Source organism: Lepidochelys kempii, chromosome 9 (assembly GCF_965140285.1).
Source record: "Lepidochelys kempii isolate rLepKem1 chromosome 9, rLepKem1.hap1, whole genome shotgun sequence".
Lineage (NCBI taxonomy): Eukaryota > Metazoa > Chordata > Testudines > Cheloniidae > Lepidochelys > Lepidochelys kempii.
In genome coordinates this window covers 1,406,207-1,431,769 of record NC_136388.1, presented here as the reverse complement: position 1 = coordinate 1,431,769, position 25,563 = coordinate 1,406,207, and the positions used below count along the sequence as shown (strand labels likewise).

Sequence of the window (25,563 nt, the reverse complement as noted above, 5' to 3'; positions counted from 1 at the left end):
TGACATTTATTAAATATTTTGGATGTTTTTCTACATTTTCAACTATATTGATTTCAATTACAATACAGAATACAGAGTGTACAGTGCTCACTTTATATTATTCTTATTACAAATATTTGTACTGTAAAAATGATAAACAAAAGAAATGGTATTTTTCAGTTCACCTCATACAAGTACCGTAGTGCAATCTTTGTGGTGAAAGTGCAACTTACAAATGTAGATTTTTCTGTTACATAACTTCTCTCAAAAACAAAACAATGTAAAACTTTACAGCTGACAAGTCCACGCTGTCCTACTTCCTGTGCAGCCAATCGCTCAGACAAACCAGTGTGTTTACATTTACAGGAGATAATGCTGCCTGCTTCTTGTTTACAATGTCACCTGAAAGTGAGAACAGGCATTTAACCCTAGCCCATTTAAGGACTATTCACATGGCACTTTTGCAGCCGGCATTGCAAGTTATTTACGTGCCAGATACGCTAAACATTCATATACCCCTTCATGCTTCGGCCACCATTCCAGAGGACATGCTTCCATGCTGATGACACTTGTTAAAAAAACAATGTGTTAATTAAATTAGTGACTGAACTCCTTGGGGGAGAATTTTACGTCTCCTACTCTGTTTTACCTGCATTCTGCTGTATATTTCATGTTAGAGCAGTCTCAGATGATGACCCAGCATGTTGTTCGTTTTAAGAACACTGTCACTGCGGATTTGACAAAACGCAGAGAAGGTACCAACGTGAGATTTCTAAAGATAACTACAGCATTCGGCCCAAGGTTTAAGAATCTGAAGTGCCTTCCAAAATCTGAGAGGGACGAGGTGTGGAGCATGCTTTCAGAAGTCTTAAAAGAGCAACACTCCGATACGGAAACCGAACCACCAAAAAAGAAAATCAACTTTCTGCTGGTGGTGTCTGACTCAGATGATGGGAATGAAGATGCATCGGACCGCTCTGCTTTGGATCGTTATTGAGGAGAACCCCTCATCAGCAAGGACGCGTGTCCCCTGGAATGGTGGTTGAAGCATGAAGGACATATGAATCTTCAGTGCATCTGGCACATAAATATCTTGCAACACCAGTTAAAACAGTGCCACGTGAACTCCTGTTCTCACTTTCAGGTGATACTGTAAACAAGAAGCAGGCAGCAGTATCTCCTGCAAATGTAAACTAACTTGTTTGTCTGAGCGATCGGCTGCACAGGAAGTAGGACAGCGTGGACTTGTCGGTTCTAAAGTTTTACATTGTTTTGTTTTTGAGAGAAGTTATTTGTTGTACATAGTTCTACATTTGTAAGTTCAACTTTCATGATAAAGAGATTGCCCTACAGTACTTGTATTAAGTGAATTAAAATACTTTCTTTTTTACAATGCAAATATTTGTAATAAAAAAATAAAGTGAGCATGGTACACTCTGTATTCTGTGTTGTAATTGAAACCAATATATTTGAAAATGTGGACAACACCCAAAAATATTCATGTAAATGGATTCTATTATTGTTTGACAGCACACAATTAATTGCGATTAATTTTTTTAATCGCTTGACAGCCCTAGTTACAAGTGATGCCTGTTTGTTTGTGGCCTGGTAGCTTCCCTTCCACGGACTCTGAAACACTGTTCAAGCATGGCTTATTCTGTCCCAGCTGCATTGCTCTTTGCCTGTGGACCGAAGGTAGTTAGTGACTCAGTGGTAAGGTCGCCTGCTCTCTCAAACAGATCTTTCCACTCCTGTGGGCAGAGCCAGCAGCTGGGGGAAGGTGGCGAGGAGGAGAAGGAAGAGTGGGGAAGTCCTTTTCATCAGTCGGTGTCAGCCATGCATGGCATCCTTCCTGCTGTGGTGTGCAGACATCCGGTGGAGCAGCCAGCGGCAGAGGTGCATCCCTGTGCCCACATCCAGATAGAATGAGCCCGGCCCTGAATTCCCAGCCTGGCGCTGGGAGCAGCTCAGTTCTGTAGCCGCTTTTCTGACCCATTTACGGACCATTCCAGCCACCCAGCATGTGAACTGAGTAGACTGCCGGGGGGAAGCCTGGGGTATAAGACTCGGAGGGCAGCACCTTCTTCCAGGAAACCGTTTTGAAATGGAGTTCCTTGAGTGCGGGCATAAAGCCAACGCTCACTCTTCCAAAGTATCCACGTTAGGTGGGGAGGAACCCCGTCCCTCTGGGAGTACCCAAAGAAGGGACTGACCTCTCTTGGTGCAGGGACATTCTGCATCCAACCCTTGTTTATCAGTAGCATAGCTGCGGTGAGCCCTGGGAGGGGTAGCCCATGAGCTGCTCACTTTGCTGTCGCATCACCTTTTTCCCCAACGTAGATGAACTGAGCGTGGGCAGCTGTGGAGTAAATATAGCCTGTCCAGCTGAGCTCCACTCCCATTAGCGGGGCTGCGCCCCCAGGCAGCCGTCCTTGCTACAGCCGGGCAGATCCCCTTCTCACCCCGGGCACATCAGCCGGACATCCTGAACATGCTCAGTGGAGTTCTTCTGACCTCACTGATCAATGCAACTGGGGGGCAGGCTCATATGGAAGGCTGGCTGCTATCAGCTGGTGGCTCCCTCATGGGGCCGTGAGCACGGGCGTGTACTCGGCGTAGCTCACCGCCCTCCCCGAGACCTGCCTGCTTGTGGCATGCGGGAGACCCTGGCGCACATCTACCGTGAGTGCGCCAGGTTGCAGCCCCTTTTCTGGCTCACCCTGAACCTTGTTTGTAGGTTCTGGCTGCACTTTCCCTGCACTCCTGATCCACGCACACCCCACCGTGGCCCCGCAAAGTCATGAGACCGCCTCATCAACCCCTTTGGCGCTGCCCAAAGTGGGCATCTAAAAAACCAGGAGGAGGAAGCTAGAGGGGGAGGTGCTCTGAGACTGTGGGGCTGATTTCTGACCCTCCCTTAGTTCACATATCCGGGCAGAGTTCCTCTGGGCTGCGTCCGCTGACTCCCTAGACCTCTTCGAGGAGCAGTGGGCGCTGTCCGGGGCTCTCTGCTCTGTGTCCCTCTCTGGTTCCTACTTATCCCCCTATGGCCTCACGCCTGTCCCTGTTTTCTTATTAGTTGTCCCTCAAAATCATTTGAGCCCAGAGTTGTTCCACCCCTTAGACTGGGCGGGGAGAGGCCTTGCCCGCCTCCTGGGACTCAGTAGGTAGAAGGCCGAGTGCACAGCTGCATGGCATGTTCTTTAAACAGGCTGCTGGCTCAGGACTGGCGGGCCCAGCTGGGGCACCCTCCCACACACAGCTGCAGGCAAGGGCTGCGGAACGGGCTTGGGGTTGAATCAAGCTGCACATGACCCATCCACTGTCAGAACTGGGTCTGGCAGGGGCAGCCCACTGGAAAAAAGAGATCTTGGTGCACACACCAAGGAGGCCTCACCCCAAACTGGCCTGACATCATGGGCCAATCACATTCACACCCATCCCTTAGTCCCCCCAGGATTGCCAGCCCTCAGCCAAAGGTAAAGTCACCCTAACTCGGCGTGTCCCCTGCACAGGACAGCAGGTAACCCCCCCCCACCCCCAGCAGCCGCAGGCTCCATGCCCAGCAGCCCCCCGCGACGTGCCCCAGGGCACAGCGAGGTTCGTATCCCCGCAGCGAGGGGGCGCGGCCCCCTCTGCAGAGCTCAGCACCCGCAGGCCGCGCCGGCCGCCCGGGGACGTGAACCGGGCTGCCCTGCCCGGCGCCTTGGGGTCCGGCCGGGCTCGGGGCGCCCCCCGCGCGGACACGCCCCGCCGGCAGACCGGGGCGCGGCTCCAGCGGAGCGGCCGGCTGCGGTCGCCCCTGCCCCCGGCCAAGGGCCCGCCGCCCGCAGGAGCCCCCGGGGCCGCCGCTCAGCCCGGCCTCCCCCTGCCGCGGCCGGGCACGGAGCCGCGGGGAGGCCGGGCCGCTGCAGACGCGGCGCTGCTCTCCTCCCCCCGCTCCTCTGCGGCGCCGCCCCTGCCTGGCGCCAGCCTATATCTGCCGCGCCGCGGCCCCGGCCCGCCCGGCCAGGATGCCCGGCGGCAGGCAGCGGCGCGGAGCGGCGGCGGCGGCGCCCTTGCCGGGGGACGCCCCGAGCCCGGCCGGCCGGTGACTGGGCGCGGCTCTGCCCGGGGAGCGCCCGCGCCGTGCGCCGTGCGGGGCTGCGCGGGGCTGCGCGGGGCCCGCGGGCGGGCGGGCGGGGAGATGCTGCCCTGGCGGCGGGAGCGGTTCGAGCTGCGGGCGGAGGAGCCGCGGCAGCCCAGCAAGCCCAAGGGCTATGCGGTGAGGCTGCGCTGCTCCGCGCTGGGCTCGCTGGCCCGCGCCTGCCCCGAGGGCGCGCTGCACCGCGTGGGCAGCATGTTCCGCTCCAAGCGGCGCAAGTTCCGCGTGAGCAGCGAGGACCCCACGTACACGGCGCTGTACCTGGGCAACGCGGCCACGCTGCAGGCCAAGGGCGAGGGCTGCACCGACCTGGCCGTGGGCAAGATCTGGGCCAAGAGCGAGGCCGGCCGGCAGGGCGCCAAGATGAAGCTGACCATCGGCGCGCAGGGCATCCGCATGGCGCACGCCGAGGAGCGGGCCCCGCGCCGGCCGGGCCACCTCTACCTGCTGCACCGCGTCACCTACTGCGTGGCCGACCCGCGCCTGCCCCGCGTCTTCGCCTGGATCTACCGGCACGAGCTGAAGCACAAGGCGGTCACGCTGCGCTGCCACGCCGTGCTGGTCTCCCGGCCCGAGAAGGCCCGGGCCATGGCGCTGCTGCTCTACCAGACCTCGGCGGCCGCGCTGGCCGAGTTCCGCCGGCTGAAGAAGCGCGACGACGCGCGGCACCAGCAGCAGCTGCTGGCCGGGGAGCGGAGCCTCCCGCCGGCGCCCCCGCGCAAGCTGCCGCGCGGGCCGAGCTGCTACAAGCCGCCGGCGGAGCGCGGCCGCGGCGCGCCCCAGCTGGGCTCCATCACCGAGGACCTGCTGGGCGAGGCGCAGGAGGAGCGCGCCGGGCACTTCGAGTGCGAGGACGTGCTGGAGGCGCCCGGCTGCGCCCCGCTGCTGCTGCGGGCCGGCCCCGGCCGCCCGGGGGGCCCGGAGCTGAGCCAGCTCATCAGCGACCTGGGCGAGCTCAGCATCGGCAACGACCTGCGGGCGCTGCGGGCCGACCTGCGCGTCACCCGGCTGCTGTCCGGGGAGAGCACGGGCAGCGAGTCCTCCATCGAGAGCAGCGGCCAGGAGGGGGCCGGCGGCGGCGGCCAGGAGGGGGCCGGCGGCGGCGGCCAGGAGCCCGAGACCGGCTGAGCCCCCCGGCCGGAGGGCGCCGCCTGCGCCCGTCTCCGCGCGGCGCTCAGCAGCGCCTAGCTGGGCTCTGGCTGAGGTTTGTTTTCCCCGGGAAGCCGCCAGCGGACGCGCCGGGCTCCCGGCCCTTCCCCGTGCACCGGTGCTGCCGGGCTGGGGGACGGAGGGGCTGGCGGGGACGGAGGGGCTGCACGGAACGCTGCGGGGCCCCAGGAGAAGAGGGGCGCAAAGGGCAGACTTTGCACAGGACGGAAAGCCCAGGGGAGATACGTGCAATGCTTTACACAGTCCGGTGCGCTCGCAAGATGAGATTCCCTGGGTGTCTGTCCCTGGGCAGGTGGCGGGCTCGCTTGGCCCCCCTTCCAGTTCCCCAGGGATCGTGTCACAGGAGCAGCGTCTCGGTTTCATGGGCAGTTTCCACCTCTCGTTAAAAAATATTTTTTCGTTTTCAAGTAGGACAGGAGCAGTTTGGCTGTCTTGGTGCATGAGCTTTGGGTTGTTGACCAGAGACCCCTAAAGATCGGCCAAATTCTCCAAATCGCTGTCTTGAGGGAGAAATGTTGCATTTTGTTTACAATGAAACATTTAATATCTGAGAGGGAGTTTTCTTCCTTTTTATATATTTTAAAAAAAAATGTCCATTCCATGCTGTTGTGTAAGAGATTTTTGCACTGTGGTGAAATTTTTTTAGCCTCTTTTTTTTGTACCCGATCCCATGTTCTCCTGTCTCAGTGTTCAATATCTTTTGCTATGCAAAAGAAAAATGTAAGTGTGGATGTTCACTTGTACATATGGAAAAAATGTACATGGAATACATTTTGTTATTTTTAAGGACACCACCGTTTCCGTTTGCACACCAGTGGAGATAATAAAGATGACAATAATTTAACAGAACTGGGCCAGGTACGGCAATTTGGTCTCTTCTTGTAAAGAGCAGGGGAAAACAATAAAGTCCAAAATCAGATCCGTTTTGAATATAGCTTTAGTAAATTGGAGTGTGAAGAGGCCGTTTGCAGGTGTCCGCTAACGCAATGCAACTTTGGAGCTAGGTGAAAGTGCTGCACTGTCCGAGAATGCGCTGCGTGAGGTGCATTTTACCTACCCATGCCCAGTGTTTTATGACACTAATAATGGGAATGTGTGTAAGGTCTGGTATCTGCAAAGGTGGCTTCTCCCGTTGGCTTTAATGCAGAAGGTCTAAGAGATGTTTCTAGCTTCTTTGAGGACTTGTCACTCTGGCTGGCATCAATCTGTTGTATGTGGGAGGCACTTTATCCATGTTTGCTGCTGTGTCCCCTGCTAAACTCACCAGGATGGGGATGGGAGGGGCAGCTTAGCAGGATGCTCCAACCCACAGGGGTCTAACAGATCAGAGGAACCAACGTGGAGCTCTAAATGGTCAGCAAGGCTAACCTGGGCAAGTGTCCAGGTGGCCTGGGTAACTTCCCCTGAGCTTGCAGAATGGTTTTCTGTTGTAAATTCCACACAGCTGTCCCTTGTTTGGGCTCCAGTTGCAAACTGTGGTGAGTACTGCCAAAGCAGCAGGCTGCTGCGATCCCTCAACCCTTGCAGATTTCGTCACCTACCAGGAGATAAGCAGCGAAGTCAATTAGCCAGATCCCTCCAGGACTGCTGGGTTATTTTTTGCTGTAAATGTGTTTGTAAGCAGCAGGATCCCAAGGTAGGAGAGATCTTCCCGGTGTCCTTTGTCCCAGAGTGAAGGTATCAATTAAGAGGTTAATTAGTAAGACATTTCCTATGTATAAATATTTTCCACAGTGACTGTGCCCTAACTAACGAGGAGTTCGGTGGCACCTTAAAGACTAACAGATTTATTTGGGCATAAGCTTTCGTGGGTAAAAAAACCCCTTCTTCAGATGTGCCCTAACTGACGCAAATGCAGAAAAGCCAGTGATTAGAGGAGCAGGCTGGCAGCGTCTGTGCCCATAAACTGCTAGGTACAGTCCGAAATCCTTGTGCCGGGAACCAGACTGTGAGACTCTTAATACCTGGTTAAAACACGGTGCAAAATCCTTAGCCGCACTAGTGAGAGGTTTTTAAAAGGGCCTTGAAATGAGCCCGTCCTACAAAGGAGATCTGGTGAGCCTTATTTGTACAGGAAGAGATGATTTTTAATGAGGGAGAGGAGGAGACTGGCCCCAGGCATGAGATGTGGTAGTTGAACAAGTTTCATTGGCTAAGGGATGGTGCGTTCTGATTGATTTAAGGTGACCAGATGTCCCGACTTCATAGGGACAGTCACGATATCTGGGGCTTTGTCTTATATAGGAGCTTATTTCCACCCCCTGTCCCGATTATTCACTTTTGCTGTCTAGTCACCCTAGATGGATTGTCCAATATGCAACTAATTTAAATGATTTTTAAAGGTATTTGAACATAATTGGGTAAGATTATTTGGAGCTACATACCCCTTAAGGCCCAATCCTGCAGCCCTTAGTCAGGCAAAACTTCCCCATTTAATTTCCTCAGAGTGCTGCCTGAGTGAGGACTGCAGAGCTTGGACTGTACTTCCAGAGAGAGAAATCTGGGGTGAAACTGTTTAAAAACTAGGGAATCCTGGGAGGAATTTGTGGGCCCTTCACTCCTGACTGCTGCTGTCAAGGGAGGCTCTGAATTACAAGGGCATCCGCATACTTTCGAGAATGTCTCTTTGAAATCTGACATGGGAAGCTCCGCTTCCAATCTCGCTCCCCCAGGAAGGACACCACTGCTGGAAGAGATTCTTGGGGCATGAAGTGAAAAACCAGGGAGAATCATTTTGTATTTATTTATTCCAAATTTCTTAACCATAACCGTAGGCGCTCATCCTCTGCTGGGGGCACCTGTCCTGTCAATGGCAAATCAGGAAATAAACAAAGGACACCCCATAAATATATTCATCTCCAGCCCCCCACCCCTCCTCCACAGCCTGAAAGAGGAGAGAAAAAAGATGGGCTTTCCCCTGTTAAAGTTATAAGGAGGATCTGTTTCTTATTAGGTCTGTACTGAGGAATGCTCGTTAATAGTCTGATTTACCCTCCATCCAAACACCAACTGCAGGAAATGATAAAGGCATGTTGACTTTTACATCATCTGTGTTTGCTTCAGTGCGTTGCAGGCCACCAGCGCCACCCGTGCCTCTCCCCTCCAAAGAGCAGCTTGTGAACCTGCAGCAATAGGGAACCCGTTTAATCACCTCCTGGGCACTGCTACCGCTGGAGAAGAAAATCCTCCCTGCAAGGCTAGCAGCACCCAGTTCATATTGACCCCACTGATCTGCTTGCGCTGGGAGCAGGAACAGGCCCCGTGTGTGCCTGGGAATCGTTTGCACTAGACAGAAGGCCCCAGTTTGTTGTTTTGCCTATGCGAAAACCAGCTCGTTACAGCATTTTAACCGGATTTATTAAAACCTCACTTGTGACTGGAGCAAAGAAACAAACTCTCTGTGTGTGGATTTGCTGTACTCCTCCTCTGGTCTGAGGCAGCCTGAGTGGGAGTGAGTTGGAATGAGGAGGGCATTGGGAGGAGATGGGTGTGTTTCCCACACAGCAGGTTTGAAGGAGCATCCCTGGAACACGGGGGAGGGAAGAAGGGCGGCGGGAGGAAAAGAAGAGCTGGCCCCTTTCTCTAGACCTGGGTCATATAACAGCCGGAGCGGCTCGTTATTTTGCTGTGCACGTACATCCCGGGGAGTGTTGGAGTCCACTGTGCAAGTCTCTCTAAGCAGATCAAAAGAAGGTACCTAGCCCCTTGGGTGACACTTGTACGGCCTGGGGCGAGCAGATGGCTCCAAGTACTGGAAATAGTCACAGGGCTAGGAGGCTATTCCTGTCTCAGCCAGGAGTCTGCACGGGCTTAGATCATTAGTGACTGCCAGGGAGCCGAGCCTTACACAGCCTGCCCTTTGGTTTGTGACGCTCCAGCCCTGGTGCTTCAGTGGGTGTGTGCTGTAGCCCTCTGGCAGCGACAAGTTCTCAGCCCTGTGCTGAGCCCTTCTGGTTCCCCCCTCTTCGCCCCCGGTCAGAGTCCTGAGGGGAAAACCAACAACTCAGGAGCAGCACAAGAAAATAAACAAAAGAGAAAGACGCACGCAGATAGTTCCATCCAGGACCCTGGCTTCTCTTCCCTCAGCGGGGCCCTGGGTGGGTCCTCGTTCAACGAAGTCTGCTGGCTGTCCAGCACAATTATAGGCTACAGTCTTCCGTGGCGTCAAGGGAGGTGGAATTTTGTTTAGGCCAGGGCACAGGCCTCCTCCTGGGAGCTGGGACGCCGGGCGCTGCTCCCTCCCCAGAGCTGCCCACTATTGAACTACTGAGTTTCCGCCTTTTAAATTGCTCCATCCCTGGTGTGACTGGCAGGTGCAGCGGGGCGGGGGTGGGCTACTCCAGCCCAGAGCCGCTTCTTAACCCCTTCCAGGCTGCTGCAGGGTTTATGCAGCCCAGCACCGCGACCAAACCCTGGTGGTCTCCGGGCAGTTTTGATGGGACAGGTGCCCCCGGCCACACTCACCACCAACTCATTTGCACACTTGTTCTCAGCCTCGGCAAGAAGCCAAGGACTGAAAGGGGCGCGGAGGCTGGACTCTGCTGGTCCCTACAGGTCTGAGGTGAGGCATTGGGACAGGCTGGGGGGGGGGGCAGGGGTGCGTGTGAGCAGCCTCTGCTTGGGCTGTAGCAGGTCTGTCAGGAATCAGAGCCTGGCTCAAGCAACGATCGCCGCACTTGCAAACACCTCCACAATCCCAGCTGGTGACTCGGGCCTTGATGCTGCTTCTGTGTGTGGGCTGCAAAGGGAGCCCACCGGTCCCTTATATTTCCCTTGGAGATACAGTGAGCATCCCAGGCATGGCTTCCCAGGGGCCCCGCTGCAAAGGGAAAGTGAAGCCTGGATGGCTGGGTCACTGGTGCTCCAAACGGGGAGCAGATGTTTGTGAATTTACCTGTCAAGCATCCCTGTTAGCCACTGGCATAAACAGCTTCTCCGGCCATCCACCTCGGGCTGGCTGGATAGGGTCAATGACAGGTTTGGTCTGACTAACTTCTCGCCAGCCCTCAGTACGTGCGGCCATTGTCGACAGCAAGTCTGGGTTGGACAAGAAAACTGACATCTATCTGTCACTAACTGAGCTTGGCTGTAGCAGACACCACATAATCGACTGGCCAGGAAACAGCCCTCTCAAATGATATAGTGACAGAAAGGATAGCAATCCTGTCCAACGGGCATGATGTAACAATGTGGTTTATAGGTTTTCATCTACTGGCTAGAGCCTGTGACTAAGAACCAGCCCGCCTGGAGGCTGTTTCTGTTTCTGCCACTCACTTCATGTGCAGCCTTTGGCAAGTCAACTGACAAATTACACATTTGTCTGAATTATTTTTACCCATATAATTTTCCAGATGGTGCTTACGATGCCTGTAATTGAAAGAGAGGAGACAAAAATAAATACTTGTTTCTATTTCTTCCCCTGTTTGCTGACTGGGCATTGCCAGCCTCTGTTTCCCCTGTCAAATAAGTTAGGGCCTGACTGCACACACTTAATATGTGTGAGGAAAGTTACTCACATGCAGCAACGTTGGCAGGATTCAGGCATAGTCAGTCAGCTTTCCCTGTCCTTCGTATGGGTCCTTCACACGGCAACAGGGGAGAACAAAACGTAATGTAAACCCACAAAAACTGGCAGGGGAGAAGTGGCAGGTGTGGGGCCTTGCAACGATTTTGAACATTTTGTGAAATTGGCTTCAGGATTTAGACTTCAGAATGACCATTTCAAGTTGATGGAGCCCTCTGAAAAATGGGTGTAACGATATTTGCCTGCCTGCCAGGGAGGTTGTAAAAACTAATGTATAAATTAAAAGGAGCTTTAAGATCTTCAGATGCAAGGTTCTGTTTAAGTGCTCAGTGTTATTACACTGTCAGTCACAGAGCACACCAGGCAGGGGAGAGGATCTGATTGGGTAGAATGAGTGCAAGCTGATAAGAACTGTATTAAAAAGTGGCTAAAGTATTTTGTGACAGCCCCCACCCCCGAATGGAAATGACGAATACGTTGTATTCTGTACTAAATACAGTGTGAGGCCACAACCTCCCAATTGGAAGGCAGCAAAGCGAATGCTACGGTTCTTTAAACATATGTCAAGATGAGTCAAACTCCCTATCTGGCAGTCTAATTCTCTTCCATTAGCTTGTGCTGGAAAACAGACGGTCTCCTGGCTGCCCTTTCCCTGTTGTTGCTGGTTGGTCTCCGATATGTAATACAATGTAATCATCCCATTTTCCAGCCCTTGGGCATCAGCCAAAACCAGCATTATTAAAAAAACAACCCCCCAAACAGTCTTAATGGAGGCTTAATGGGATGATTTAACTGGGAATTGGTCCTGCTTTGAGCAGGGGGTTGGACTAGATGACCTTCTGGGGTCCCTTCCAACCCTGATATTCTATGATTCTATGATTCTATGAGGCAATTTTCATCTAGGGGAGGAGGCCGGATGGCTACGTAGGGAGAAGAGATGAGCTTGACATGCTACCAAGTATTTCACAAGCCCCCTTAGCCAACTGGTTCCCAGGGTGCCGGTGCGTGCGACCGGGTGCCTTTGGGGCAGACAGATTGTGCTAGTTAAGCAGAAGAATCTGCTCACTGGAAAGCGCCACCCCACCGCTCTCCCCCGGCGGGGATAGCAAACCCCGTGGGTATCTGGCCGGGGAGACAGAGCGTACATGACGGTGGCGTGTGGGGACCAGTTTTTATTGGCACTCACTGGGGGTGACCTGCATAACGTGGCCATGGCTCCGCCACTCATGAGTTATGCAGGCCATCCCAAACCACACCGGGGCCAAAGAAAACTCTCTACCCCGGGCCGCACAGCACTGCCCTGTGCCAGGGTTTGCTAAGGCCCCAGACTTCAACACGGGACGCTATTTCAGAACGGGCTTAGAGAGTTTTCAAACTGTGATTGGCTCCTGTTCCTGAGCCCGTCCTGCCAGGGATCCCAGCATTCGCAGGCACCTGACTCTGCAGGAGTGAGAAAACAGGCCAAACACAAGCCAAAACCAGATTTTCTGCAGACCCTGGGGCTGGAAATCCCCTGCCCTGCAGAGCGCTGTGTGAATGCCCTTCTTAGCTCCTGACCCAGCCTGTAATCCTTCCTGGCTCCCCAGCAGGGGCCACTGCCAGCCATCCGGAGGAGACCGCAACCCCTCCTGCAACTGGAGCCTGGCCATGTGAAAAGCAGCACAACCTCCCCTGCATTTTTTCCTCTTTAAGACAAAGCCGCCCTGCCTGTCTTTCTGCGTCCCGCAGACGCTAAGAGGGCATGAGCCCAGTTCCTTCTCCCTGTGCAGCTCCCCTTTCAGCACGGCAATACGCCCTCCGGGCCAGGAGGCACGTGGCGGGTGGATGTTTGTGGATACTGGCAGTGGGGCGGATGAGCTGGCCGCACAGGAATGCTACAAGGAGCCCATGAGGAGTGAGATGACTAGGCAGCATGAGGTTGCAAGGGCAGAATAAGGTCAGTTTATTCACTGGACGGCAGTTCATTTAGCATCCTCTGTCAGCCTACGTAAAAGCCAAAACCTCAGACCCTGCGGACTGACAGTGTTTGGTTGTTGGTGACTGAAATGGGGCTGCTTACGTGAGTAACGTCGTCAGGATTGGCCCCAGTCTGTGACGTGTCGGGGATCTTTCAGGGTGAAAGGCCCAGGAACATAAACAAAATCAACCCCCTGCATTAAAAAACCAACGTGGATGTGCCCTCAGCAAAGAACAAGGCAGTCAGGATGCCTGGGTCTCATGTCAGCAGGCAGACCAGGGCAGGGTGATTGGAGTCATGGGATAATAGTCACCAGTGGTCACATGGAGAACAGGGAGTTGGCTGCAAATTGTAAAACCTTTTCTTTCAGTAGGCCATTGCTAGTGCCGCCTGACAACACAGAAAAAGGCAGCTCCCAATCCACGGTGACGTGTTGGCTGATTTGTCTGGGAGGCCAGAGCACGCTGGGCCATGTCCCTCCCTGGACTCAGCCCTCCCCAGCCTTTGCCAGGCATTGAGGCCTGAGGCGTGGCTGGGAAGAGCTTGGCTCAGAAAGGGGGGCGGTTAAAAGCAGCGGGTGGGAGAAGGGCTGTGGGGCTGGTTCTGGAAGGCTGGGTCCTGCTCCTGCTGAATTCCGTGGCAGAACTCTGAGTGATGTCCTTGCCAGTGGGGGTGGTACGTTTCTCCGGCCACTGGTTGGGGATAGATAATGATTGACTCCTTGAAAACCCTGCATGTCAAACAGGCTGCAGGCTATGCTGGCCACAGGAGCAATTGCTATAAGATTGCTGACACGGGCCCGATCCTGCCTCCAGCCAGCCAGCATGACCCCATAAGGTGCTGAGCACACACAAGTCCCACTGAGGTCAAGGGGAGCTGAAGGGCCTCAGTATGACAGATGACGATTTCATGCAGCACCCTGGGAAACCTTCACTGAATTAAATGTAAGTGTCTCTGGGGTCCATTGTACTGAATGGGAACGTGCTGTATTATTGTGGGGCTGGAAAATCAAAGAACTCCACTGATCAATGTGGCAGACCACAACAGTCTTTTGGGACAATGTCCATAGAGTGGATTTCCTGGGAACTCTCTAAGGGGAGGTGCATGGAAAAACCAGCCTTTTCCAGCTATGCCCTGAGGAGGGGACCAGCATCAGCTGATTACTTGTGCCTGGTTTCTGAAGAGAAGTCCCACGCTGTAGAAAGGAAAGGATAACCTACTCATGGGGGCGCTTGTTCTGAGTGGAGGCTGTGATGAACTTATGCCCACAGACAGAGCCCTGTGGGGTTTGAAGAACTGACTCCCGCAAGCTGCCGGAGCTGGGCTGATCTCGGGTAACTTATTCGCAGGTGGGTAGGTTCTTCTCTGGTTTTTAATGTTTTCTCTATAACTTTTCACCCTTGAATAAATGTGCTGGCGTAGCAGACCCACCTCCTTGGGGACAAACCAATCACCGCATCCATCTGCTTTGCCTTCTACACAGGCTCGTTTAGTCTCCTGCCACACACAGGCAAGACGTAGGGAGAAGTGAAAGGGACAGTCCTGCCCTGGACGGACCCCCTCAGCTCAAGGTTCACAGCCCTCCCTTCACCTTGGGGCAGCGCAGGGTCTGCCTGCCAGTCAGGGGAGTGTTTGTCTCTCCTGACCCCCCCCAACACACACACACACACAGAGAGCTGGGTCTCACTGTAGCTTCCAGCTGGGAATCATGGAGGGAGCCAGTCATTAGCTGCTGCTGCTTCGCTGGATCAGCCGATTCTCAACACCTCCCCGCTGGTCTGCTCCTTAGGCCAGGTCTTGCTGCTTCCTTGCTCCAGGCCCGTACAGGGGCAGAGGGCCCGGCTGCGGCTTGCTTAGAAAGGCTGTGGCCGCTCTGGCCGCTGTGGGCCTGCTGTCTTGCTGAGAAGATCACAGGGCAGGGAGGGACCTGTGCAGCCTGGAAAACCCCTGGCCAGCCGGAGAGCGATGCGGGTCTCTGCCAAAGAGAGGTGACATTTGAGGAGGCAGCATGGAGGGGAATACAGGTGCGGTTGCCCGGAACGGTGCCTCAGCGTTGTGCAGAATCAGGCCCGGGGCAGCGAGCTCCAAGGTGCTCCGGCTCCTGGTATTTCTCAGGAGAGAGTTGGGAGGAGGGTGACTACCGGGGGGGGGGGGGGAGGGAAGAGGGGGAGACAGCTGTTGGGATGCTGCCGCTTCCCATTTCCCTCTCTCCAGGAGATGTCCTGGGGGCCGGGGGCTGCCATCTCCCCAGGCTGCAGACAGAAAGCAAAGGTCCCTCTCGTCTCCAGCAGGCCGCCTGCACTCCCTGGAGGCGATGTGCTGTGTGCATCTGCCCGCAGGGAGGAGCTGAGCCGTGTATCATTGTTGCTGAGGGAAACAGCCCCAGCCCGAGGAACAATGGACTGGTGCTGTCTGGTTTGCGTTAATTACAGAGCGCGCTGCTGGAAGCGAGATGAGCGTCTCTGTCGCGAGGAGGTAATTATGGCGTGTGGCAGAATCAGCCCAGGCTAAAATAGCCCGGCCCAGGAAGCACAGCACGCAGCGTCACCGCCAGTCTGCAGGAATTCATTTTCCAAAATGGGGCCTCGCTCAGAGATGGGCCAAACCCCAGCCCTTGGCTCCGGCCGATCAGCCGACCCTGACCCTGGAGGAGAGGGCAGGGTTTCTCGTCTGGATGGGAATTTCCTGGCCAAACTCGTCCCTAGCGTTCAGAGAGCACTGAGGCTGTGTCCCAGTGGGCTCAGAACGGAGCTAATGGCGCCTGTCTCCTTGGCCCCCCGAAACGAGCCAGGAAGTGGATCTTAGCAGCGCTGGTGTATAGGGGCTACATGCTCACAGGGCACAGCGGGCGCCCGGCCAGGGGCTGCTCGAGGGTGGCGGGGGGGAGGAGAATTGGGTTTGGGAGAGTGGCGCGAAGGCAGTGGCTCATGTCAGGGTGGGCAGGAGGGAGCAGGACAGGACCAGTGTTCGTGACACAGGTAGGCCTGGGTTTAATCCACAAGCCAGGTGGTGCCGGGCTACGGCCCCTTTCATCACAGGTGGGCCAAGATGCCCTGAGTGTTGAGTCTGTCGCCCCCTAACTCTAGCCAGTGGGTCCTTCTGGCACTGTACCTGTGAGTTCACACTGGGGACTGCTACTGGCTTCTGCCCCACACTTGGGACCAGGTCCTCCAAATAGCCCAGTAAATTGGATGCAGTGGGAGGCGAAGGGGCGGGGCAGGGAGCCCTGGGTGCGGCGGGAGGAGTGGGGGGGGGCTCGGTGTGGCAGGAGGCGGAGGGGGGAGCCCTGGGTGCAGTGGGAGGTGGGGAGGCCCCTGGGTGTGGCGGGAGGCAGAGTGGGGGAGCCCTGGGTGTGATGGGAGGTGGAGGGGGGGCCTGGGTGCGGCAAAAGGTGGGGGGCAGATTATAACAGATCATGCAGATGTTCCTTTTCTGTAGAAGATGTATTTCAATGATACAGAATGTCCAAGTCTGGGGAGACATTGGATATAGCAGTGCATTGCTCTACCAGCAAAGCCTGCTGCCCTGGGGCAGCACGGTGAGCTGATAAATGCTCTCCAGAGTCTATCCTAGGTGATGGGAAACCAGGTATGTACATGGCCATTATTTTAGGAAGGACATTTGAAGGGTCGATCTCCTTTTTTAAGTTTCATGCTCAAACGTTAATCAGAATCCTTTCCAGTAGCGTTGTCTCTATGTGGCTTTAGCTTAGTGCCTTGTTGTGAGTATTTTTATTGAGGAGCAAAATGCAAGAAGAAAAACAGAACCCTATCGCCAGCGAAATAGCCAGAGGCAGAGATGTGAGGGTCATTCCAGGCACAGAGGGGTATTACGAAGAATTAGCATCCATTGGCAAATGGGCCCTTTCTAAGAGTTCTTATCTTCTTATCGGACAACTAGATTAGTCAAGATCTGGAGTGCCCTGTCCGATTTGTGTAACAGTCATTCATTTCTGCTCAGCATTACAGACTATTGGAACTGTAGGTATTATTTACTTCTTGTGTGTTCTTTGTCCTAGAACATTTGTGTGTCTTGGAGAACACATCCACAGAAGGCTGTTCAATGGATATTTATGCCTGTTGTTCCTTGTAGGATCTTTGCAAGTAATGCAATAGAGAGAGAGAGAGAGCTATTCTGGTACCCAAACTGACACTCTCAAATGTCAGGTCTAATTAGTTATTTCTTACAAGAAAAAAACGCACCTCACTAAAACCTGCTCTGGCAGAGCAATGACATTCAGCAGAGCATGCTGCTCATCTTGGCTTCATGAGAAAACTCTGAGCGCTAAACATAGCCCTAGGAAGATGTAACGAGGCTATCGCTTCAATCCGCTGCAGATGATTGTTCTCCAAGGAAGAGCCTCTTAAGGAGGCTTGTTCCTGCAGGTAGGGTCACTTCTCTTTTGTAATCTGACCTTTTCATCTGCGTCTAAATATACTGTGGGCCAGAGCCTCACCCAGCAGCACTCGTTTGACTTCAGAGGAGTCACACCAGGGATAAATTGGTCCTACAAACACAAGGCCAAATTCATCACCTTCACTCCTGAACATTCATCCTGAGCTGCACAACAGCAGCCTATTGGCTAATGGGCAGGGAGGAGGCAGGCTGGGATATCTGTTAGCTTCATTCTCTGTTTAAAATGCCAGCTAAACTCTTATGTGACAGCATTCTTTATCGATCGGATGTTGCTTGCATGGAGTGACTGGGACTGGCCATGTCCCCCAGTGCACCCTGGTCAATGAGTTCTCGGCACCAGTGGGGTTTCCAGGATACACACATTAGAAAAAACAAATTGGTCAAAACTGTGAGAGACAGAACATTTTGGGCATGTCACACTTTCTTTGTCCCCTCCTGCCCTCTCCCCCCGGAATGATCATTCGCTAAATATACATTGAGTCAAAGGTGTAACAAACTCTCTGCTGCCCCAAAATAGCCCAAGGGAAACAAATAAAGGAAGCTAGGAAGGGTTTGTCTGAAGTTGTGGGTTTACAATTGAAGTTAACTGTCGGCTCTGCATCTAACCAAAAGCTTAGATCTCAACAATGGAGCTTTGTGGAGTTCTGGATCTAAATCTAGGGTTTGAAGGGTTCATTTGTGTTTGTTTCTGCTTTCCACAGGCCTTCCAGTGTTTCATGGAGCCATCTATTAAGCTGAAATAAAGCCAGATTCAGGGTTTTATGGTGCTGCTGGAATCTCCTCCCAGTATTTCCATAAATAGCATTAAAAAAGCCTGTGACAACCTACACACCAATATACATAATGAGATATTTGGGTTCCTGTGGATCCTGAATGCCCAGCCTCAGTCTGAATCAAGAGCCAGTGTTTCAACCTTTACTTGTGTGAGTCGTCCTCACTCATGCAGATAGTCCCCCTGAAATTGCTGACGCTGGGGAGGATGAGCATGCATTAGCAGGTCTGGGTCTTGTGAGCTCCTCGTGGAAGGGCAGGGCAGAGAATGTTCTGGAGAGGTTTGCACCTTGGCAAATGCACTTATGGTGCTCTAACCCAGTCATAATAGTGAAGGATATAGAAGAGGTACCAGAGGGACACACTTTTAGCTGTTGGGTCCCTGCACCGTGACTTGATATCTGAAACCTTCCACATGCTGTTAGCGTCATGTCCATCGATGCAATTCAGCTGTGAGTTCCACACTCTGCAAAAGGCTGGAAAGTTATTTGGCCAGAGGGCTCTGAGTGGGTCTTCCGGCAGCCTGGTACCACGTGTTTTCATTTACAGAGGTGCAAAGTGGATGCAATGCCATATTTTGATTTGGCAGTGTTTTACCCTCCCTGTGCACATGAGAACCTGATGACCCACAGCGCAAGGCAGCAGAGAATCAGGCCTGTAGCATCTCTGGGGCAGCCTAACAGCCTAACGTAGCAGTGGGATTCTCTAATTCTGGCAGTCTGGCTCCATGGAGTGAGGGGGGCCTGCATACAACGAGCTGAGCTTTAACAAGCAGGCAGAGCTGAGAGTGCCACCTCTAGTGAAGGCTGCCTAACGTGTTCTATTGTAAGAACCTGTTTTCAGTTGCTTATAACTTTGCCAAACTTTAAACTGAGCTGCAATATCCCTTGCAGGGTGTCTGTTTCAGACTGAATTTTTTAGAAGGTTTTAGCTAAAACATTTCACCTGTTTCTGAGACAAAATTAGGAAAAAATAGTTTTTTTTACCCCTGTTATAAAATTTGGATCACTATTTATTTGTATAGTTTTAGCATCTCCAGGCTTTGGGGTAGGGACTGTATATTTGGCAGAGGGGTGTCTGCCATCAGGGGCTGCTTTTTGCTGCCCTTGTGAAAATCCACCCAGATTTGGCTGAGTTATATGCCTCTGGAAAATCTCCCATCTGCCTATGCTCTGTTAGAGCTTGTAACAAGACAGGCAGCTAAAATCTTGGAAAATTTTGTCTGCAATGAGCATGCTCCATCCCCACAGAGTGCACTGAGCATGCTCCCAGCCCAGGTGTCTTAGGCCCCCCCACCTCTAAGCCCCCAGCTCTCTGCTCTCCCCCACAGGCTGCCAAGAGCCAGCAAGTCCCTCTAGGTTCTCCAGGCTTTTCCCCCTGTCACCCTGGGCCCACAGACCATGTGTGAGGGACAGAATCCCACCTTCTGCCCCACCCCCATCCCATTGCGCCCCAAGGGGGACTTAGCCTCCCTGGCCCACTGGCAAGAGGCCTCACCTGGAGCTGCCCAGGGCTTGGCAGAGTTGCCCGGGCTGAGGGGAGGCTGGGCAGAGGAGAGGCTGAGCAGGACTGGGCTGGGAGCCAGCAGGAGCCCAGGAGTTCTCGCCCCAGTGCTGCCACTGGCCAGCATCAGTAATCCTGTGCCCCTCACACCCCGTTACTGAGCACGGCCGACCTGGCGATCCGGGAAGTCACTCCGTACGATGTGTGGCTTCTGGCTGATGACATGGAAGGCCTCAATGTGGGCTCCACCATTCGCCGGCAGGGGCTGGAGCACGTCTCTCCCAAAACAGGGACAGCGGAGAGTCATTAACCTAGACGTTAGGAAGCCTGGGGTAGGAAAAGGAAAGAGATGGGCATGCTTTTGTAGCCGTGGGGGGGACCAGCCCAGGTCACAGAAGACACGGCTAGCTGAGCTCGAAAGGCTCCATGATTCTGAAGAGAAGCCAGGAGCTCCGGGGAAGGATTCTGACTCTGTCCAAGCCCCCAAAACTCTCCAGGGTGGTGACAAACCTGAGGCAGCGAGATGCATACAGGTGCGCGGCTTATTTTGTATGGCTACATGCATTGCTCATGGAGAGACGAGTGCAATGGTGTTTCAGAATCCTGTGCAAAATCTGTCCATGCATCTGTTAGCTTCACTATTGCGACCCCAGAGGAGGTGACCTGTACACCAGGAGGACTCTCACCTTTGGTGGGAATCTGGAGAACATGCGGGTGCCGTTTGGAGGCTGAGGGGGGCAGCACTAGTTTCAGGGCCTAGGCATTTGTGCTGCAGAGTCCTCACTGTCAAGAGGGCTGCGACACAAGGTCTGCACCTGGAGTGCGTGCGAGGGGCCCCGCGCCTGGGGCAATGCACAACTCTGCTCAGCCCCAGCAAGCTAAGGGGCGGATCCCCACTCGGCAGTCCAGCAAGTGTCTAGTAGGGGGAGCTTGACCAGATCTGTGACAGCCTCGTCCCCCCACCTTGGGAGGCAGACAAGTATCATTCCCCCATTTTACAGATGGGCTAACAGAGGCTGCCCGAGGTCATATCAGGCTGGACCAGGTCTCTAATGTGGCAGAGTCAAGACTCAGCCCTCCTCCTGTCAGAGTTAATGTGCCAAATCGATGATGTGTGTTTGGCTCGGCTCTCTGGAGTCCTCATGCCACAGGAACCATAATTCAGGCACTTCCCAACTTTTGAGTGCTTGACTTTTGCCTTTTTAACATTCTTTTAATGTTGGGGTGGAGAGGTAATTTTTGAGGCAATTTCTAATATAATTTCCCTTGGCCATGAAGGAAGTTCTGTGGAAGTGCAGAGTCTGCCGCTCCTTAAAGAGGGGTGCCGCATGCACTCTGTCAGGGGCCCCGGCACAGTCCCTGGGTTGCCAGCAAGACGAGTATTTCACGGGCGTCTCTCTGCAGCTCCTTCATTCTGCCTGCTGCACTGCCTTCCTTCCTTGCGACCCCCTGGACTGGCTGGGGCGCCCCCTGGACTGGCGGGGGCGACCCCCTGGACTGGCGGGGGCGACCCCCTGGACTGGCTGGGGTGCCCCCCTGGACTGGCTGGGGCGTCCCCCTGGACTGGCTGGGGTGCCCCCCTGGACTGGCTGGGGCGACCCCTGGACTGGCTGGGGCGCCCCCCTGCTCTGGGGAAGGTGGACAGCAGACAAGCACCAGAACAGATAGGGGGGTTGCGTGCCTTAAAAACACCGGGCAATTTCATTTCATACCTACATCAGCTCCCCTACCTAAACATGGCTGTAATTGCCTAGAAATGCACCAGGCCTGGCAGGAAAGAGGAGGAGAACTCTGCCTACCCCATCTTTATACTGGATAGTGACGGCGCAGGGAGCTGGAGGTCTCATTTGTTATTGGGTGTAAAGCGGTCTGAGGGCCTTGGACACGATCTTCTATCCAAGGCCCCGCTCCTGCGTTGTGACCGGTCTAGGCGGACTCAGTCATTGAAAGCAGTAGGGCTCCAAGCGATGCCGAAGTCCGCTCGAGTGAATTGCGGTGGAGGAGCGGGGCCTTAATGCAAACCGTGATTATTGTAGCTGAAATTACGGATTTTGCTGGAAGAGCATTCAACTCTACATCTCCAGGCAGTGGCTGGCCAGTTCTCTCCCACTGGCAACCCTTTCATTGACCTAAGAGAAGGAGACGTACGAAAGGCAGGAATATTCACAGACACATACACAGAAAGGCAGGAATATTCACAGACACATACACAGAATGCTGCACCACCGCACAGGGTTTCTTAGCAGTAGCTTTGCCTGGCCCTCTGACTTTAAGGTTGATCGTTGGCTGTGGCCACGGAGCCTAGTAATGGCAGGTGTTATTGATGCTTGTGGTGTTGCATCCATTGCTTCCGTTACATCCCTTTGGAGAAATGTCTCAAGCAAAAAAGTATAATATATGGAGATGGCACACTGATAAAAATAACCCTGACATCTCTCTCCATCTGTTCCAGGGTTATTGTCCTACCAATCCGTGGTCCCTGAAGTGTCATCTGGCTGAGTGAGCACACAGCTGTCTTTCTGCAAAGCACCATGAGATACGTTGTCATTTCATAGCCCTTTCTGCTGCAGTCCTTTACCCCCTCTTAGGTTGAGCAGGCCAGGGCTGGTATGTGAATGGACCGCGGAGGACCTCAGAGGACATGGGGCTGGTGCCAAGGTCCGGCTCTTCCTGTGTCAGTGCAGACCCATCCCGCCCCGGCTGGTGGTAGAGGTCCCCCCGTCGGCAGATGCTGGTTTTCAGATGAAGATGTAAACCTGAGAATCTGGCCAGCTTGTGGGCTTTAAGGATTCTGTGGTGGCTGTATCAGAGTGTGAGCCTGCGGCCATGTCGCTCCCGCCTGAGCTAAACCTGGGGAGGGGGATATGGAGAGGGCCACCTTGTTCCATCTGGAGCAGGGCTGGGAGTGAATCATAGGCCTGGTTCCCTTCCCTGCATGGAGGCCTTCTGTGTCCCCTACCCCCTGGCTGCAGCTGCCACCAGGCTCCTGCCTGTAAAGGGTGCGGGGCTGGGAAGCTCCTCAGTGCAAAATGGAAAAGTCACTAATGCCCCAGATTGGGGGATGGAGGGTGGACTTCCCTCTGTCCTCCCACTGAGGGCCTCCCCAATCCTCATCCCCTGCCCCATGTTCTCCTGGAGTTTATTCAGGGTTCCAGAAGCGGAGGCACTGCCCGGGAAGTGGCTGACTGTCACCCCTTCATCCAGAAAAGTGGAGATCCGTGTGCAGAGTCCCCTTCCCGCAGGGACCATGGTCCCAGACTTAGGCTAGGACCAAAGCCTAAGCGGTGAGGAGACAGGCACAGTACAGGAGTGTTGCGAGGTCTCATTTGTTGCTGGGTGTAAAGTGATCTGTGGGCCTTGGACGCAACCTGCTATCTAAGGCCCTGCTCCTGTGTTGTGACCGGCCTGGGCGGACTGTCATTTAAAGCAGCAGGTCTCATTTCTAATAGTCCTCCTAGATTATCAACCCGTTCCCTGTCAGTTCACTGAACAACGGGGGTTCCAATGCCCTTTCGCAGGATCTTGAAATAGAAAAGAGGAAACAAACTCGTTCTGTGGTTAATAGAAAGGCAAGGCTGGAGCATCTGAATCAGTGCCTGTCTTGTTACCATCAGAAGTGTTATCACATGCACAGGTCTAAGACTGGCTGCAACGTGCATGACTGCTCAGGGGAAGCCCCCATGCTCCATAAATAACTAGCTCACGGACTGTTTCAGTGTTACACCAGTGGCTGGCCGACAAAGGGAGGGGGCCACTAAAGAGTTCTAAGATGGGGCGTTCATCCTAAGTTGTTAAAGGATGTAATTCAGGACGGGATACTCACAGCAACAAGCCAGCTTTTCTGCCCTTATCCTTGGACTCTGCTTGCCAGTCTGAGTGACAGGGCACAAGCAAATATTGCCACATGAAAGGTGCTGCTTTGAAGAGGTTTGTTAACTATTTTCTTTAGTTTCTGACCAACTGGGTTTCTTCACTCCTCACCCACAAGCTTCACTTGAGTTTCTCGTTAGAATTAATTCAACGTTCAGATTTCATCTGATTTCATGCTGAACCCACACAAAATGGAGAGTGTTGTATGACTTTGATACCAGACCAAAAACCGTCTTGAGTTGGTTTGAAACTGAGTTTGTTCAAAGCTCCCAAAGAGGATTGCAGACTGTTGGGTCAGAGATGGACCCAAGTTGCAAAACTTGAATCTGGATTTTGAATCCCCCCAAATTGGGGTGTTTGGGTCCCAGGGTTTTGTTCAGCCCATTAGGGGTTATCTGCCAAATTGACGTCTCAATCCAGGTTCAAATTTAGGGGTGGTGTGATTCAGGCCCATCTCTAATTTTTATGAACCTGGTTTAATTTTGGCACGAACACCAATCACAGAAAGTTGTCTTGCCAACAACTAAAGTACCCAGGAAACTTTGGAGAGTCCTCTGTAATGCCATAAACAGCAATAATTCTCATGCAGATAGAGTTATTCTTTCACTCTCTAAGGAATGTTATTATCTGAAAAAGTGCAAATACAGCGAAATTGCCCAATTAAGTAGTTTGGTAATTGTCAAAAAGAAGAACTTGTTTTCCTTAGATTGCAACACAAAATTGCGTAATGTGACTTGCAGCATATTCTACTCTGCAGTGTTTCAGGCAGAGGCTTTGGAGCAACTTAAAATTCAGGCTGTAAAAAGAAAAATAATTCTGAGACTTATGGACAGTTGGGGGATAATATCTGTAAGAAACATACAACAATAAAAATCAAAATCAGAGCTTGGCTGCACACTGATGTGCCGTGCCCGTATTACTTCCATGGATATTCTCAGAACAGCAAGCATGAAAACCATAGAACCCAGCATACAAGAATTATATTAGAAAAAAACCAGAGGCAGTTTGCATACTAATGCACACAGGACGGAATGCTGAAGCCTTTATGATCTTGTTTGAAGGGAGTTTTGCTGGAGTAAAGATTTGGCCGACAGTACAGTTACTTTTGCCAGACTGTCTGCGTGCGAGTGGAACCAGGTGTGTCTAGGCCGTTGTGCGTGTGTGAGTTGCGGCAGTGGCTCAGATCCCATTTCACTGTTTCTGAGTCTTATTTCCAGCTGCAGTGTCTCATGTTCTGAAAAATATCCTCCTTTGCTCAGAGGGGACAGAAGTCGTCACAATTATGGCGCATGTAGTGAAAGCTGAGCTGTCCCCTTGCGAAGGGGGTCACTCACCGCAGGTGCCACTCAGTGGTCAGGCAGGTTCTCTTGTTTCCGGCACCTCCTGTTGGTAGCCACTCTGCTCCTGTAGTGATCTGCCCCTTCCATGACTCGCCCGTAGGTCTGCCCCTTTCAGGGTATATAAAAAGTCTAGCAACAGGGAAGCCCTCTGAGTTAGACAAGGAGTCTCCAGGTCCGGCACCTGGGTTGAGTCTCAGGATCGTCTGTCCTCAGGGCCTTCTCTGCCTTAGACTCTCTAGATCAGGGCTTGGCTTCTGCCTTTGACCCCTCCAAGGAGTTGGTAGGGGAACCCAGGCCCACCCTCTCTGCCGGGCTACAGTTTAGGGCCCAGTGTAAGTAGCTAAGTCCTGCACCACTCAAGGGCTATACTGCTGCCTCCCTATATCACTTCCTACCAGACCCCTCTTTCCCAGTGGGTAAAGGCATCAGGCATCAGATACTGGCCTCACAGATAAAGTCTCAGACTCACAAGTCTCTTCCCTTTGAATCTGGCAACATCGCTGCAGCCAGGTGCTGGAGCTCCTTCGCCGTCACGCCAAGTGCAGGTCGCGTCTCTTCCGCTGCTTGTGCCTGCCTGAGCTGGTTGCTCCTCCTCGGAGCTCCTCCTCTAGGGCACGATGCTGTGCAGGTGCGGCAGCACGGGGCTGCCGGGGCCCAGAGCAGTTCACTCAACCCTGGGGCGGGGTTTGTATGCCCTCTCACATCTCCCTTTTATACTGATTCAGAAGAATTGAGTCATGGGGAATTAAAACCAGTACTAAGGAATGTTTCCTCCAGGAGCAGGGCGTCGGGCTGTGCCGCTCTGAGAGTTAGCTGCTGTAGCTGGAGGGAAGGCTGGTCTTGTGGTTCAGAGATGGGGCTGGGACTCAGGAGACCTGTTTCCAGCTCC

At 53.5% G+C, this 25,563-nt stretch overlaps 1 protein-coding gene across 1 annotated transcript; it reads left to right on the top strand.

Moving 5' to 3' along the window:
- Window positions 1–4,008: 4,008 nt before the first annotated feature.
- On the top strand, window positions 4,009–6,142 carry FAM43A (family with sequence similarity 43 member A). Its single transcript, XM_073358988.2, has one exon. The coding sequence runs from the start codon at window positions 4,166–4,168 to the stop codon at window positions 5,249–5,251; it is 1,086 nt and encodes a 361-aa protein (XP_073215089.1). The 5' UTR covers window positions 4,009–4,165; the 3' UTR covers window positions 5,252–6,142.
- The last annotated feature ends 19,421 nt before the right edge of the window (window positions 6,143–25,563 follow it).